At 37.0% G+C, this 16021-nt stretch overlaps 1 protein-coding gene across 1 annotated transcript in view; it reads left to right on the forward strand.

Annotated features, from left to right (window-relative positions):
- The window catches only part of Diaph3 (diaphanous related formin 3), a 474806-nt gene that overhangs the window by 38541 nt on the left and 420244 nt on the right, over positions 1-16021 (forward strand). The window contains exon 3 of the mRNA XM_027938043.3: positions 14632-14808. Within this exon, the coding sequence (XP_027793844.1) occupies positions 14632-14808 (177 nt within the window). The remainder of the gene's footprint in view (positions 1-14631; positions 14809-16021) is intronic.

Below are 16021 nucleotides of genomic sequence, written 5' to 3' on the forward strand. Positions count from 1 at the left end.
ATAATATGTGTTGGTGTGAAACAAATTTTCCCCAAACTTAATGACTTAAAACAGCAAACATTTATTTTATCATACAACTTTTGTGGGTCAGGAATTTGGTAGTTGCTTTGCTGGGTAGTTCTAGCTTGGGGTTTTTCATGAGGTTTAACAAAGATGTAGTTAATGGTAAATTAATGGTAATTAACCATTAATTAATGGTAAATTAACCTTTTTTTGGATTTCCAATATATTGGAGTCATAGGCCAAAGTCCTGATTCCGGGGTTCCAAAAAAACAGCTCTGGCAACTACACCAAAATCCAAACAGAAAAGGTAATGATGAATAGTAGGAAAGGAAATTTTAGTCCATATGACCACACTAAGACAAAGAGAGATCCAGTATCTTCACTCTGTCCTCTGGTTGCTGACATGATTAGGGGGTGGAGGGTGGGGTGTGACAGTTCTGCCTATTTAAGCAGGCTTGGTCAAACTGTGGTCTGGTAGTCATTGACTTCTGGCTTTGCCAGGTAGCTTCAGAGAAGTCTTGTATCACTTGAGGGGACAATTTTCACTTGTTCTTCAGAATGTTTATTTAGACCCATGGTCCCCGAAGTGGGAAGTTCAGTTCCCATGAGGTGGTTGCTCTTGTTTAGGGCAGTCTCACCATGGGGTGATGTGCTAGCCTCTTGGTATTCCTAGAAGGTGCAAGGCAATGACCGAAGACTATGAGGCACCACTCCAGGGGTCTGAAATAGAATGCTGCAAGTCTTCCCTTAGTCTTCAAGGGGAAAAGATAGGTTAGGTAAATTTAGGGCTAGTAGTTTTTAGAAGAACATTTTTTAAATGATTAACCTGTTGTCCCAAGTTTTCAGTTCTGCAAATATTTCAACAAAATTGACACAGTTGCATTAAAATAGGTTGGAAATCATAACCCGAGCATATATGTAATATAATATATGCATTAATGTAATATATCAATATATATAATATATACTTATGTTAATTGTATGCCATCAAATATAATTAATATGTAATAATATTAATGTTATACTATAACTATTATATGACTATATTCTTACTGTTATAATACAATTCTTATATAATTGCATATTATTTACTGTTTAAGCATAGGATGATAGGACAAAATGAGTTAACATGCCTACAGGTAGAACTGAACAAATCACTAAGTTTAAGGTAGTAAAGAAGACAGATAAGCCAGGCTTCATCCTGTAATAGTTACCCATGGGATATCTGCTAGCCTAAGAAGATAGTCACTGCTTTTAGTAAAGGCGATGTCTTTATGTCCCTCTTACAAGATAACTCACATGATTGTTGGCAAGGGGCCTCTAGCTTTTGGTAGGTTTTGGTTCTTTGTCTTGTGAGCCTCCCCTTAGGTATTCTTGGGTGTTCTCATCATCTGGCTGCTGGCATACCCCAGACTGAATGATCCAAGAAGGAAGAAGACAAAAACTTTAATCTTTTATGACCTTGCTTGTAAGCCATGTTCCATGATTTCTTTAATATTCTCTTGATTACACCAGTCAGTGATCATTGAAGGCCAGCTCAGCAATTGTCTACAAATGATGATTTGTCTCACATGGCATTTAAGATTTTAGTGGGAAAGAGATGGAGTCAACATTTACATAGTAAATGAAATAATTATGATTCTCTTGAGTCATTTGAAAGAACCATGATAGAGAATGGGGTAGGTGCCTGTGCTACTTTAGATTGAGTGGTTAGGGAAGGCATTTCAGGCTTTTTAACCTGCAGTTAAAAGGCAAGGAGTGGTTTTCTTTCTTGTTAACATTCTCTGTGATAAGCATATCATGCAAGGCTTTAGGTAGTGTGATGATGGTTAACACAACAAGCCTGTGGCCAGGCAGGATTCAGAAGCTTTTTCATCAGGAAGTTGTCAGGTTAGTGAGAAAGCTAATTAAAAAGTTAGGCTATTTTAATTGTCAGCTTGTTGAATCCTTTAAAATATAAAATTGCATAAAAATTCATAATTTTAAGTGACATGTGTTAGGTATATTTGGTTAAAATTGATTCTATACCTAGAAGGACCTTCTGTTTGCCTAATAAATTTTCTTGGATTACATGAATTTTTTCACTTCCGGTTCTAAGGAAATACATTTATGATCATATGTAATTTTTCAAACTAGAGAAATGATACAATGACTGATAATTATGTTTCCTTTTTAAAAAAACCTCACACTGTGCTTTTAGTATTTACAATATTGTAAAAGTGAAAACCCTAAACACTGAATTTTTTTGCCACTACAGTATACTATAGCTAAAAATCCAGTATACAGCCTGATTTTTTTTTGTTTAATTAATTTTATTTAAGCTGTCATTACTGATTATCAGTGTGATTACTCAGTATGAAGTAATACTCAGTAGGGTGCTCATTTAACCTCCCCTGAAGACAAGTGATATTAATTTATAAAGCTTAGTACGCCCCAGACATAGTCAAAGCTGTCTTAATTGTGGTATACCACCTCCAAAGAACATTATAATGGAATTCCCTGTTTTCTCTGTGTTTAACCAGGTTCTTCAGTGTGAATCATTTGTGTACTTTATTTACCTGGGTTGAGTTCCTAGTTTGATTTTAAGAGAAGAATTCCATATAAAACTAAAATTTTTATATGTAAATAAAGAGTACACAAATTATAAAACACACATAAATTATCTCTAGCCAATTGCCAAATAACAAAATAACAGCCATCTTGCAGTCAGTATCATGGGAATTTCTATCATTTTTATGTGCAAAATTATTTTTAAAGTTTGTTCATGTGTTGGATTTCTATCATATTTATGTGCAAAATTATTTTTAAGGTTTGCTCATGTGTCTTGTTGTACCTAGCTTTAAGCAAATTGTATGTGAAATTCAGTGAAAGAAAAATCCATTTGTGTGCAGAATCAAAGTAACATTTCTTTGCAAAATGAAATTTGTTTAACGCCATTTTAAAGTGATTTGGTAGTGAGGCCTACTTTGCCCTATCTTGGTAATGTCCAGATTTTGTGGAGTCTACCTGGAGAGCTCAACAGCATTACATACCTTGGTGTGCTTTTACTATAAGCCCAAGGTTTCAACAGGCTCAGTTTAGTGTTCTGGTATAGGAAAAAGGATTGCATTTCTTTTCCTCCTATGGCTCTTGCCTTATTTTGTCTTTCACCCTTCTAATTAGGAAAAATAAATAAAATTAATACATCAAGAATGTGAAAGCTGATAATCATATTCCTATCTCACATCTCATATCTTATATTCCTATCTGGGCCTTTGTCAATTGATAAACTGGAAAAGGAATATGCTAATTTTTCCTATCTTGCCTTTGGCCAGCTATATGCTGGTGAGATTCAAATTAGCTTTTCCACTTGGGTAAGATCCAACCTTTTCCTAGGGTTTAGGTGCTAAGCAAAAGGGAGACATGGATTAGTTCTATTTTATTGTTATTTTTCAAATTTTTGTGTTTTAAATTTACTTGCATAAATGTGGTTTACTGCTAAAAACATAATAGGTGGATTTTTCCCCCCTTTGTGCTATTTTAGAAGCTAAATACTACGAAATTTTTATGTAGGAAGAGTTTTTGAGCTTATTCTTTGTTTAGAAATGTAGTTTTTTTCTAAGGATTAAGCAAATGCATTCCATCTGATGCTGCATTTCAAACTCTTAGCTGGTACCTGACATACAGAAAGCATTCATTCAGTACTTATTAGCCATTGTTACTTTCATGACTTTTAGAGATTTTTATTTAAGAGCAGGGTTTTTTTTAATTTATTTTTTATTTTTTTTATTGGTTGTTCAAAACATTACAAAGCTCATGATATATCATCTTTCATACATTTGACTCAATTGGGTTATGAACTCCCCTTTTTACCCCAAATACAAATTGCAGAATCACATTGGTTACACACTCACATTTTTACATAATGGCATATTAGTGACTGTTGTATTCTGCTACCTTTCCTATCCCCTACTATCCCCCCTCCCCTCTCCTCCCATCTTCCCTCTCTACCTCATCTGCTGTTGTTCAATTCTCTCCCTTGTTTCCCGCCCCCCTTTCCCCTCACAACCTCTTATATGTAATTTTGTGTAACATTGAGGGTCTCCTACCATTTCCATATGCTTTCCCTTCTCTTTCCCTTTCTCTCCCCCCACTTGTCTCTGTTTAATGTTAATCTTTTCCTCATGCTCTTCCTCCCTGTTCTGTTCTTAGTTGCTCTCGTTATATCAAAGAAGACATTTGGCATTTGTTTTTTAAGGATTGGGTAGCTTCACTTAGCATAATCTGCTCTAATGCCATCCATTTCCCTACAAATTCTATGATTTTGTCATTTTTTAGTGCTGCGTAATACTCCATTGTGTATAGATGCCACATTTTTTTTATCCATTCATCTATTGAAGGGCATCTAGCTTGGTTCCACAGTGTAGCTATTGTGAATTGTGCCGCTATGATCATTGATGTGGCAGTATCCCTATAGTGAGCTCTTTTAAGATCCTCAGGGAATAGTCCGAGAAGGGCGATAGCTGGGTCAAATGGTGGATCCATTCCCAGCTTTCCCAGGAATCTCCATACTGCTTTCCAAATTGGCCTCACCAATTTGCAGTCCCACCAGCAGTGTACAAGTGTACCCTTTTCCCCACATCCTCGCCAACACTTATTGTTGTTTGACTTCATAATGGCTGCCAATCTGACTGGAGTGAGATGGTATCTTAGGGTGGTTTTGATTTGCATTTCTCTGACTGCTAGAGATGGTGAGCATTTTTTCATGTACTTGTTGATTGATTGTATGTCCTCCTCTGTGAAGTGTCTGTTCAGGTCCTTGGCCCATTTGTTGATTGTGTTATTTGTTAGTAATTTGAGTTTTCTCTCTTCTTCTCTTCGTTAGCATGGCTAAGGGCCTGTCGATCTTATTTATTTTTTCAAAGAACCAACTTTTAGTTTTATCAATTTTTTTTAATGGTTTTTTTTGTTTCAATTTCGTTGATTTCTGCTCTAATTTTAATTATTTCTTGTCTTCTACTACATTTGCTGTTGTTTTGCTCTTCCTTTTCTAGGTTTTTGAGGTGTAGTGTGAGTTCATTTATTTGTTGTTTTTTTCTTTTTTTGAGGAAAGAACTCCAAGAAATGAATTTCCCTCTTAAAACTGCTTTCATTGTGTCCCATAGATTCCGGTATGTTGTGTCTGTATTGTCATTTGTCTCTAAGAATTTTTTTATCTCCTCCTTTATGTCTTCTGTAACCCATTGATCATTCAGTAACATATTGTTCATTTTCCATGTGATGTAGGATTTTTCCTTCCTTCTTTTATCATTGATTTCCAGTTTCATTCCATTATGATCAGATATGGTGCATGGTATTATCTCCACGCCTTTATATTTACTAAGAGTTGCCCTATGGCATAATATATGGTCTATCTTTGAGTAGGATCCATGTGCTGCTGAGAAGAACGTGTATCCACTTGATATATTCTATATATGTCGGTTAAGTCTAGGTTATTGATTGTGCTATTGAGTTATATAGTTTCTTTACTCAGCTTTTGTCTAGAGGATCTGTCTAATGGCGAGAGCGGTGTGTTGAAGTCACCCATAATTATTGTGTTGTAGTCTGTTTGACTGTTGAACTTGAGGAGAGTTTGTTTTATGAACGTTGCAGCTCCATTGTTTGGTGCATACAAATTGATAATTGTTATGTCTTGTAGGTGGATGGTTCCTTTTAACAGTATATAGTGTCCTTCTTTATCCCTTTTGATTAACTTAGGTTTGAAGTTGATTTTATTCGATATGAGTATGGCCACTCCTGCTTGCTTCCGAGGGCCATGTGAGTGGTATGATTTTTCCCAACCTTTTACCTTCAACCTGTGTATGTCTTTTCCTATCATATGAGTCTCCTGAAGGCAGCATATTGTTGGATTTGTTTTTTTGATCCAGGTTACTAGCCTATGTCTCTTGATTGGTGAGTTTAGGCCATTAACATTTAAGGTTACAATTGAAATATGATTTGTACTTCCAGTCATGTTTATTTATTTATTTATTTATTTTAGTTTGGCTAGTTTTTATTTTTTGGTTATTTTCCTCCCCCTTTACTGAGATACCTCCCGCTGTTAGTTTTGGGCACTATTTTTCAATTCCTCTTCTTGTATTATTTTGCTCAAAATGCTTTGCAGTGCTGGTTTTCTGGCTGTGAATTCTTTTAGCTTTTGTTTATCGTGAAATATTTTAATTTCATTGTCAAATCTGAAGCTTAATTTTGCTGGATACAGTATTCTTGGTTGGAATCCATTATTTTTCAGCATTTGAAATACATTGTTCCAGGATCTTCCCGCTTTCAAAGTCTGTGATGAAAAATCAGTCGTTAAACTAATTGGTTTACCCCTGAATGTAATCTGCCTCCTTTCTCTCATAGCTTTTAATATTCTCTCCTTGTTCTGTATTTTGGCTATCTTCATAATTGTATGTCTTGGAGTTGGTCTATTACGGTTTTGAATGTTTGGGGTCCTGTAGGCTTCCAGAATTTGGCAATCCATTCCATCTTTCATCTCTGGGAAGTTTTCTAGAATTATTTCATTTAATATGTTGTCCATTCCTTTGGTTTGAATCTCTATGCCTTATTCTATCCTGATGACTCTCAGATTTGGTTTTTTTATGACATCCCATATCTCTTGGATAGATTGCTCGTGGGATTTAAGCATCTTTTCTGTGTTGACTATATTCTTTTCACGTTGATAAACTTTGTCTTCATTATATGATGTTCTGACTTCTACTTGATCTAGTCTATTTGTAATATTCTCGTTTGAGTTTTTAATTTGGTTTATAGTTTCCTGCATTTCTAGGATTAGTGTTTGATTTTTTTTTTAAGATCTCTATCTCCTGGTAAAGCTTGTTCTTTGCCATTTGAATTTGTTTGTTTAATTCATTTTCAAAATATACTTTTATTGCTTGGACTTGCTGTCTCATGTCTTCTCTAATATTCCTTTCCATCTGAGTTAGGTATGCCTTGAGTTCTTTCCCTATCCCTGTTTCTGATGCTTCTAGGTCCTCCTGTAGAATTAAGTTGTCCTGCATTGTTTGTACTCCTTTTTTCCCTTGTTTTTTCATGATGTTCATGTTACTTTCCAGCTCTATTTGATTGCTGTGTTTCTGCTCTCTTCTATAGATTTGTTTTGGTTTTGTATATCTCTGTTGTCTCTCCTTTGTGTTGGTAGACTATGCCTGCTAAAGTGGATTCCGCTGGGAAGGAATTCCGACGGCCGAGCTCCAGTGATGTCACCTCTCTGCTATGGCGGGCCCCAGGCTCCTTGCCGGGGTGTCCGAATGGGGGTGGGTGGGACTGGACTGTCTCTGGTTGGTTTCAGCTCCCGATCGCCAGTGGGCGGGCGGTCTCCAGCCGCCTAGTCGCGCGGGCAGCCGGCAGGCGATCTGTCGCTGGTGGGTGGGCGGTCTCCAGCCTCCCAGTCGCGCGGGCAACCGGCGGGCGATCTGTCGCCGGTGTGGGGGCGGACTCCAGCCGCTCAGTCGCGCAGGCAGCCAGTGTGCGATCGGTCGCCGGCAGGGGGGCTGTCTCCAGCCGCCCAGTCGCGTGGGTAGCGGGCTGGCTGTCGCTGGCGGGCGATCTCTAGCCGCACAGTCGCGCGGTCGGTCGCTGGCGGGCGGGCGTTCTCCAGCCGCCCAGTCACGCGGGCAGTGGGTGGACTGTCGCCGGCGGGCTTGCGGTCTCCAGTCGCGAGGGCCTGGCCTCTAGTCCCCTGGTTTCTCCTGCTAGTCCTGGTTTCTCCTGCTAGACCAGTTTTCCCCTGAGTGATGCCTCTCTGCAGTTCAAACTGTACTCTGGGCCTGCCGTTTGTTGGGTGTGGAGGGTGGCTATTGGGAACCCCGGCACTCTATTATTTTGATTTTTTCCGCTTGCCCCTCCCCCAGTGCTGGCAAGACAGGTTTCGTTTTCGCCGCTGATGGGAGGGGGAGTTGAAGGTCAGGTGTCTCTAGTTTTCCTCGCGTCTTTATGCAGGCTCGCTCTGATAATCCCTGCCCCGGAAAGCCTAGGAGAGATTTTATGTGAATTCCCCTCTGTATGGGAGATGAGCTGAGTAACACACACCTGTTTAATTGTTGCAATCTGTCAGAGAGTGGCGGTGGTTACTTCAGCTCTCCAAGATGGTGGCCGCTGGTTTCCTTGGTGGAGTTTCCGTTGTGGGGGATAGAACTGTACCGCTTCCTTCCCCGTCTGAAATCCCGAACTCAGCCCAGGGCTCAGTGAGGGCTCAGTCGGCAGGATTCCACAGAATCCGCAGCAACGTTTCTCCCTGCTTGCTGGTCGCTTCTCGGCGGTGCCCCGCTGTCTGTAGCCGCGGGGTGGGCCGTGCGGATCAGTCAGCCCGGATCTCTGGTTGCACAGTTGGCTCGTGTTTGAGACTCAATTACCGGACCTCGGTACTGGAAATCCTTCCTCTAGGTTTCGGTGCACCCCCATTTTGCTGTAAGTTCCTAACAAGATAGTTTTTTGTCGTTCTAGCTCGTTATTCACCTGTGCAGTGGCGCGGTACACGGGGTGTGATGCACGCTATTCGTGGCCTTCTTGAAGTCCATCTAAAAGCAGGTTTTTTAATTTTTATTTTATTTTATTTTTTTTGTTGTTGGAAACTAAAGTTTTACACAATCTGTCCCTAATGGAACCATTAGGTTATTCATTTACACAGAAGCTTAAGTGCTTAAACCGACTATTCCCACTTATTGACATGTTTTCATTTATAATATTGATGTTGCATTAATGATGATTTGCGTAATTTCACTTCATTATAAGTTCAGCATATTAATCAAGTTTCGATTTGTGTGAAGACTTGGAGTAGTTTCTATCTTTGGGAATTGATATTAGCTGCACAGAAGTGATGGCACTAGAGTCAAAACTCAAAAGATTGAGGTACCAGTTCCATTCTCATTTCCCAGTTGTTTAAGACAAATCAAGAATGAGTTCACAGATATACAGAGGGACAGTAACTTCTGCACATAATTCAGGAAGAGACAGTTTTTTTCTGGGTTATTTCAGAGTAGAGGACGTTTATGTTCTTGAGTCAGATGCCACTTTTCCTTGTTATATGGATAAATTCTATATACCCCTTGCTACATTTTCATATAGCCATATAATTACTGCCTGTGTGCTAGTCTACTTGATTGTTACACAGGTAAGTCCTATGCTGCTTATTTATCCTTGTATCACCAACATCTAGTGAATTCTCCATTGCTCTTCATTTCCTTTTGAAGGTCTGGGATACCATGTAGTATCACCATGTAGTATCATTTCCCAAAACACTACTTTGACACTTTTTATTGTACAAATGTGCTGCAGATGTTGTCTTCCCTTTGGTCTGTCTGAAAATGTCATTATTTTGCTTCTATGTATAAAAGGTATTTTCACTTAATACAGAATCCCAAAGTGGTAGTACTTTTCCATCAGATTTTATTTATTTATTTATTTTTTTAATTTTTTATTGTTGGCTGTCCATCAGATTTTAAAGAATCTATTTTTCATTTTAGCACTGTTGTCATTGATTTTGCTGAGAAATTAGCTGTCATATTGTATCATTTTTTCCCTATATAATTTGTCTTTATTTCTTTGGCTGTGCTGCTGTGGTTTGCCTTTTATTTTTAATTTCCAGCAGTTTGTGGAATGCTTAAGTGTTTATATTTATTTTCTTATTGCATTTTCCTGAGCTGCTTGTATCTGTATGTATGTTTTTTAGATCTGTATGTATGTATTTTAGTCTTTGTTTCTCCATGTGTTTCCTGAGATGTTTCTTGCACACCATTCTCTTTCTGCTTCTGGATCCTAAGTACACTTGTGTTATGACATTCTATATAGTATCTCAGATCTTGGTTACTCTTTGATTCCCTGCTTCCCTGTGTTTTTCTTCTTTGTGTTTTAGTTTGAGTACTTTCTATTGATATGTGTTTAGTTCATGAATTCTTTTCTCAGCTGTATACAGGTTACTGTGCAGACCGACTATTCAATGAAATCTTCACTCCTGGTATACTATTCATTTCTAATGCATTTTTTAAAAAGTAGTTTCTGTGACTTTACTGCTGAAATGAATTTCCCATCTCTACTTGCTGTCAAATCCACTTCTTAAATTATGTGTTTTTGTTTTCTAGTTTTAAACTGCCTGTCTGGTAATTCCAATATCTAGGCCCCCTCTAGGTCTATCTTTTTTTTTAAATTTATTTTTTATTCTAATTTGTTATATATGACAGAATTCATTACAATTCATATTACACAAATAGAGCACAACTTTACATATCTCTGGTTGTATAGAAAGTATATTATTACCATTCATCTCTTCCTACATGTACTTAGAGTAATGATGTCCATCTCATTTCACCGTCTTTTCTACCTCTATGCCCCCTACCTTTCCCTCTCACCCCTTTGCCCTATCTAGAGTTCGTCTACTCTTTTCATGATCTCCCTCCAAACCCCACTATGAATCAGTCTCCTTATATCAGAGAAAACATTTGGCATTTGGTTTTTGGGATTGGCTAACTTCACTTTGCATTATATTCTTGAACTCCATCTTTTTACTTGCAAATGCCATGATTTTATTCTCTTTTATTGCTGAGTAATATTCCATTGTGTATATATACTACATTTTCTTTATCCATTCATCTACCGAAGGGCATCTAGGTTGGTTCCATAGTTTACCTCTTGTGAATTTTGCTGCTCTAAACATTGATGTGGCTGTGTCCCTGTAGTACTCTGTTTTTAAGTCCTTTGGGTATAGATTGAGGAGGAGTGGGATAGCTGTGTCAAATGGTGGTTTCATCCCCAGTTTTCCAAGGAATCTCCATACTGCTTTCCGTTTTGGCTTCACCAATTTGCACTTCCACCAGCAACGTATGAGTGAGCCTTTATCCCCACATCTTCTCCAACACTTATTGTTGTTTGTTTTCTTAATAGCTGCCATTCTGACTGGAGTGAGATGAAATCTTAGAGTAGTTTTGATTTGCATTTCTCTAATTACTAGAGATGTTGAACATTTTTTCTTTTATTTGTTGATTGATTGTATATCTTCTTCAGAGAAGTATCAGTTGAGTTCCTTGGCCCATTTGTTGATTGGGTTATTTGTTTTCTTGATGTTGAGATTTTTGAGTTCTTTATGTATTCTAGAGATAGTGCTCTATCTGCTGTGCATGTGGTAAGAATTTGTTCCCAATTAGTAGGATATCTATTTACCTCACTGATTGTTTCTTTTGCTGAGAAGAAGCTTTTTAGTTTGAATTCATCCCATTTATTGATTCTTGATATTAATTCTTGTGCTATAGGAGTCTTATTAAGGAAGTTGGGATCTAATCTGACATGATAGAGATTTGGGCCTACTTTTTCTTCTAATAGACGCAGTGTCCTGGTTTAATTCCTGGGTCCTTGATCCACTTTTGAGTTGAATTTTGTACATGGTGAGAGATAGGGGTTTTATTTCATTTTGTTGCATATGGATTTCCCGTTTTCCCAGCACATCATTTGTTGAAAATGCTATCTTTTCTCCAATGTATGTTTTTGGCACCTTTGTCTAATATCCGATAACTGTAATTACGTGGGTTAGTCTGTGTGTCCTGTATTCTGTACCACTGGTCTACAGGTCTATTTTGGTGTCAATACAATGCTGTTTTTGTTACTCTTGCTCTGTATTACAGTTTGAGGTCTGGTATACTGGTGCCACCTGCTTCACTCTTCTTGCTGAGGATTGTTTTAGCTATTCCCAGATGAAATTCGTGACTGCCTTTTCTATTTCTATGAGGAATTTCATTGGGATTTTGATTGTAATTGAATTAAATCTGTATAATCCTTTTGATAGTATGGTGATCTTGACAATATTAATTCTTGTATCCATGAACAAGGCAGAGCTTTCCATCTTCTAAGGTCTACTTTAATTTCTTTCTTTAGCATTCGATAGTTTTCATTGTAGAGGTCTTTTCACCTGTTTTGTTAAGTTGATTCCCAAGTATTTTATTTATTTTTTGGTGCTATTGTAAATGGGGTACTTTTCCTTATTTACCTTTCAGAAGATTTGTCACTGATATACAGAAATGCCTTTGATTTATGGGCATTTGATTTTGTATCTCGCTACTTTGCTGAATTCATTTACTGGAGTTTTCTAGTGGAATTTCCTTTTTTTTTTTTTTTTTAGGAATAAATCATATCTGTAAATAGTGCTAATTTGAGTTCTTCTTTTGCTATGCATATCCCTGTGATTTCTTTCGTCTGTGTAATTGCTCTGTCCAGTGTTTCAAGGACTATGTTAAATAGAAGTGGTGAAAGAGAGTGAATTCTTTCAATTTTTTTTCCATTTAGAATTATGTTGGCCTTTTATGATATTGAGATATGTTCTTGTTATCCCTAGTTTTTCTAATATTTTGAACATGAATGTGTGCTGTATTTTGTCAAATGCTTTTTCTGAATCTATTGAGATGATCTTATGATTCTTATGTTTAAGTCTGTTGATGTGATGAATTACATTTATTCTTTATGTTGATCCAACCTTGCCTCCCTGGAACAAACCCCACCGAATCCTGAATATTGAAGGCATCAACAAATTTCTAGAGTCATATGATTTGTCTAGGTTGAATCAGGATGATATACACAATTTAAACAGATCAATTTCAAGCAATTAAATAGAAGACACCATCAGAAGCCTACTAACCAAGAAAATCCCAGGACTGGGTAAATACACAGCTGAATTCTACAAGACCTATAAAGAAGACCTAATACCTATACTCTTCAAATTATTTCATGAAATGGAAAAAGAGGCAGCACTTCCAAACTCATGAGGACAATATCACCCTGATTCTAAATCCAGGCAAAGACACAACAAAGAAAGAAAACTTCAGACCAATATCTCTAATGAACAAAGATGCAAAAATTCTCAATAAAATTCTGGCAAATCGAATACAAAAACATCAGAATGATAGGTCTCTCTTTTTTGAGCATGGTTCACATTCTCATGCTCCTTTGTGTGTTGAGCAACATTTATACGGTAGATATTTTATTTAAGTACTAGGAGAAACTGAAGCAAGTAATATTCTCTCTGACCTCTAAAAATTATGCCCTTCTTTTAGGCTGGTAGAGTGTGGCAGCTGGGGGTGAATTGTGGGGAGGCTGAGTCAGTTGGCTCTCTAGTTGATATAGGGCTGGCCTTTATTGCTTCTATAGTTTTAATTCAGCTCATTCCTGAGTTGTGTGTTACAAGGTATTATCATCTGAGCGTTATTGAGAATCTGGCAATCTCTTCTTTGGAGATTACAACTGTGCTGCTAGCTTTCGAAACCATGGCGTATATCTTTCTGCTTTACAACTCCAATGTGTACTTTTAGGGTTAATGTAGAGTTGTCTTTTAGTTTTTATTTTTTTTATTTTTTATTTTTTTTTGTCTTTTAGTTTTTAGTTCCACTTCTTTAACAATTAGTTATCACTGTGACTTACCTTCCTTCTAAATGATTTTTAGGTGTCATATTTCTTTACTGGTTATACTAGGTGTTCAATAGAACTCCAATGTGATAGCTACTAGCTACATATGCAACTAAGGAACTGCATTTTTAATATTCCTTTAATTCAATAACTATCTATAACTACAGCCCATTATAATAATGAGTGGTACAGTTCTATATCTTGTATTTGTTACCAGACACTAGTATATAAAAACGTGGATGTGTAACCGATGTGATTCTGCAATCTGTATATGGGGGAAAAATGGAGTGCATAACCCACTTGAATCAATTGTATGAAATATGATATGTCAAGAGCTATGTAATGTTTTGAACAACTAATAAAAAAAACACAACAATTTAATATATGTAGCCATGATGAACATTTCACAGACTCATTGATCATGTTTTTAAATGTACTTCTATATTTGATACTTAAAATGTTATTTCCTTTTCATTGTTGACATTTTATGAAGCTTGAAATAGGAGGTTTGAGTTCTTTGTGTAGAAGAGAACTTGTGAAATCCAATCACTTTTGAATGAACAATTAGCTTTGTAAACTAGTATCTATGTATTTTTAAATATCAGTGAACTATTTGATCTATTTGTAGGATAATTCTCTTTACAACAAAAATCTAGTTTTATTTCGTAAGGCTTGAATATACCTTCTCTGTAGATGTTGTAGAAACCAGCCTGAACAAGGAGAAATGTATTATCAGGCTAACAAGCTATAAAGACATAAGTAGAATTCAGTATAATTCCTAATCATGTCCTGTCACACCCTGCTTCCCAACCTGTTTATGCTATTCTAGAACTTGCCTGGTGATGGGCTGGGTGTAGGACACTGAGTACTAATTTGGTGTCACCACTATATTAGGGAAATTGCCTTTGTAAAACTGCTTGGTTTTTCTACTCTATAAAGCAAAGGTCACTTGTTACTAGAATCTGTAATTGAATGATTTTAAGATTAGAAGGAATGATTTTTGAGGTTGTTCGATTTCTCATCTACTTTTAGATAGGATGGTTTCTGAAAACTTTTCACCACTTTTTATTATTAAAGATTCTGTTTCCGAATGCCCCTTGAAATCACAGTGACAATATGATTTCCTCTGTTTTTTCCACTTTTGGAATTAGATAAATGTTGGGAGAGGGAATGCTTATATGTGTGCTCTTTTATCTTTCTATGTAGCTGGACAAATTTGCCAGCATAAGAATTCCGGGGAGCAAGAAAGAGAGAACTCCTCTTCCCAACGTGAAGACTGTGTTTGCAGGCCATGACTGCTCATCAGCACCTTCAGAGATCATGGGAAGCATCCCAAAGCCACTGTCAGAGAATGAAGTCCTACAGCTTTTTGAAGAGATGATGGTAAGAATTTTGATTCTCTATAAAATGATGTGAAGTCTGTTATGTTCTTGTGAAAGAACTCCAAACATATTTGCAAGTTAGGTTTTATAGGGTGATTGCAGATGTTTCTGAAGATAACACTTCAACCATAGTTGGCTTTTGGACCATGCTTTTTTGTGTGTGCCTTTTCTGCTAGAGACACATGGTGTCATTTGAGGCCAGGTGATTCTTTGAGTCAACCTGTGGTATTTCCAAACTAATTTGACTAATAACCCACATGTTATGTATACTGAAGTCATTTGCTATAAATAAATGCTAATTTAATCTAAATAAATTTATTTACATATATAGTTCCTACTTCTAAGTTGCTTATCTTCTAGGATTCCCAACAAACATTTGAAAAATGAGTAAGAAATGTCAGAAAGTAGTATTTAATAATTAAGTTCTTTATAAGTTCATTGTAGGAAGAACTACATTAGTTTTTGATATATCTAATTATTTTCTGTGAAAACCACAATAGATAGAGTATTAAGTAGTTTAGGAAAATTTAGTAGAAATGGTGAAGGAAGCCAGGTCTCAACTCAGGATAGGATTTGTGTAGACAGAGGGTGGGGGAAATCTTTGAGAATAATGAAATGACAGTGAGCTCAGATGTAGAGCTAGGTCAAAAATAGAGGTCAGATAAATTAGATTGGAGTGATAACTTGAGTCAGATTAGGAGAGGATTTTGTGTGTCATCCTGAGGAATTGTCTCTTTTTTCTGAATCATGACTTACTCTGGTTATGTCTGTTCTTCTGTGTATTGTTTTTGACTGCCTTATCAATTTTTAGAGAAATTGATAGCTCATCTAGCCCACTCCACCCCGTTTTTGAAATTACTTTCTGTGTCCTGTGGTGTTTTTGCACCCTGCCTTTCTTAGCTTTTATTCTATAGCTAGCCCATTTCACCAAGAGGAACTCCATTTCCACGGCGAGAGTGAACAGCTGGTCTAACTGATCAGCTGAAATCAGTGACGTATTTGCCGTTATGCTGCCTTATTTTTTATTCATCACAAGATTTGTGTCCAGTATTACACATGGAGGTTCAGAAGACACCAGAAAAAATCCATGCTTAGTTTGTGCCTTCAAAGGGTTTTTCATAGTGTCAGTGATTCCTAACTATTTATCACAGAGCATAGTAGTATTTTTGCATGAACCCTAGACTATGCCTGGTCTTGTTGAAATGCTAGTTTTG

Source organism: Marmota flaviventris, chromosome 4 (genome assembly GCF_047511675.1).
Source record: "Marmota flaviventris isolate mMarFla1 chromosome 4, mMarFla1.hap1, whole genome shotgun sequence".
NCBI classification, from domain to species: Eukaryota; Metazoa; Chordata; class Mammalia; order Rodentia; family Sciuridae; genus Marmota; species Marmota flaviventris.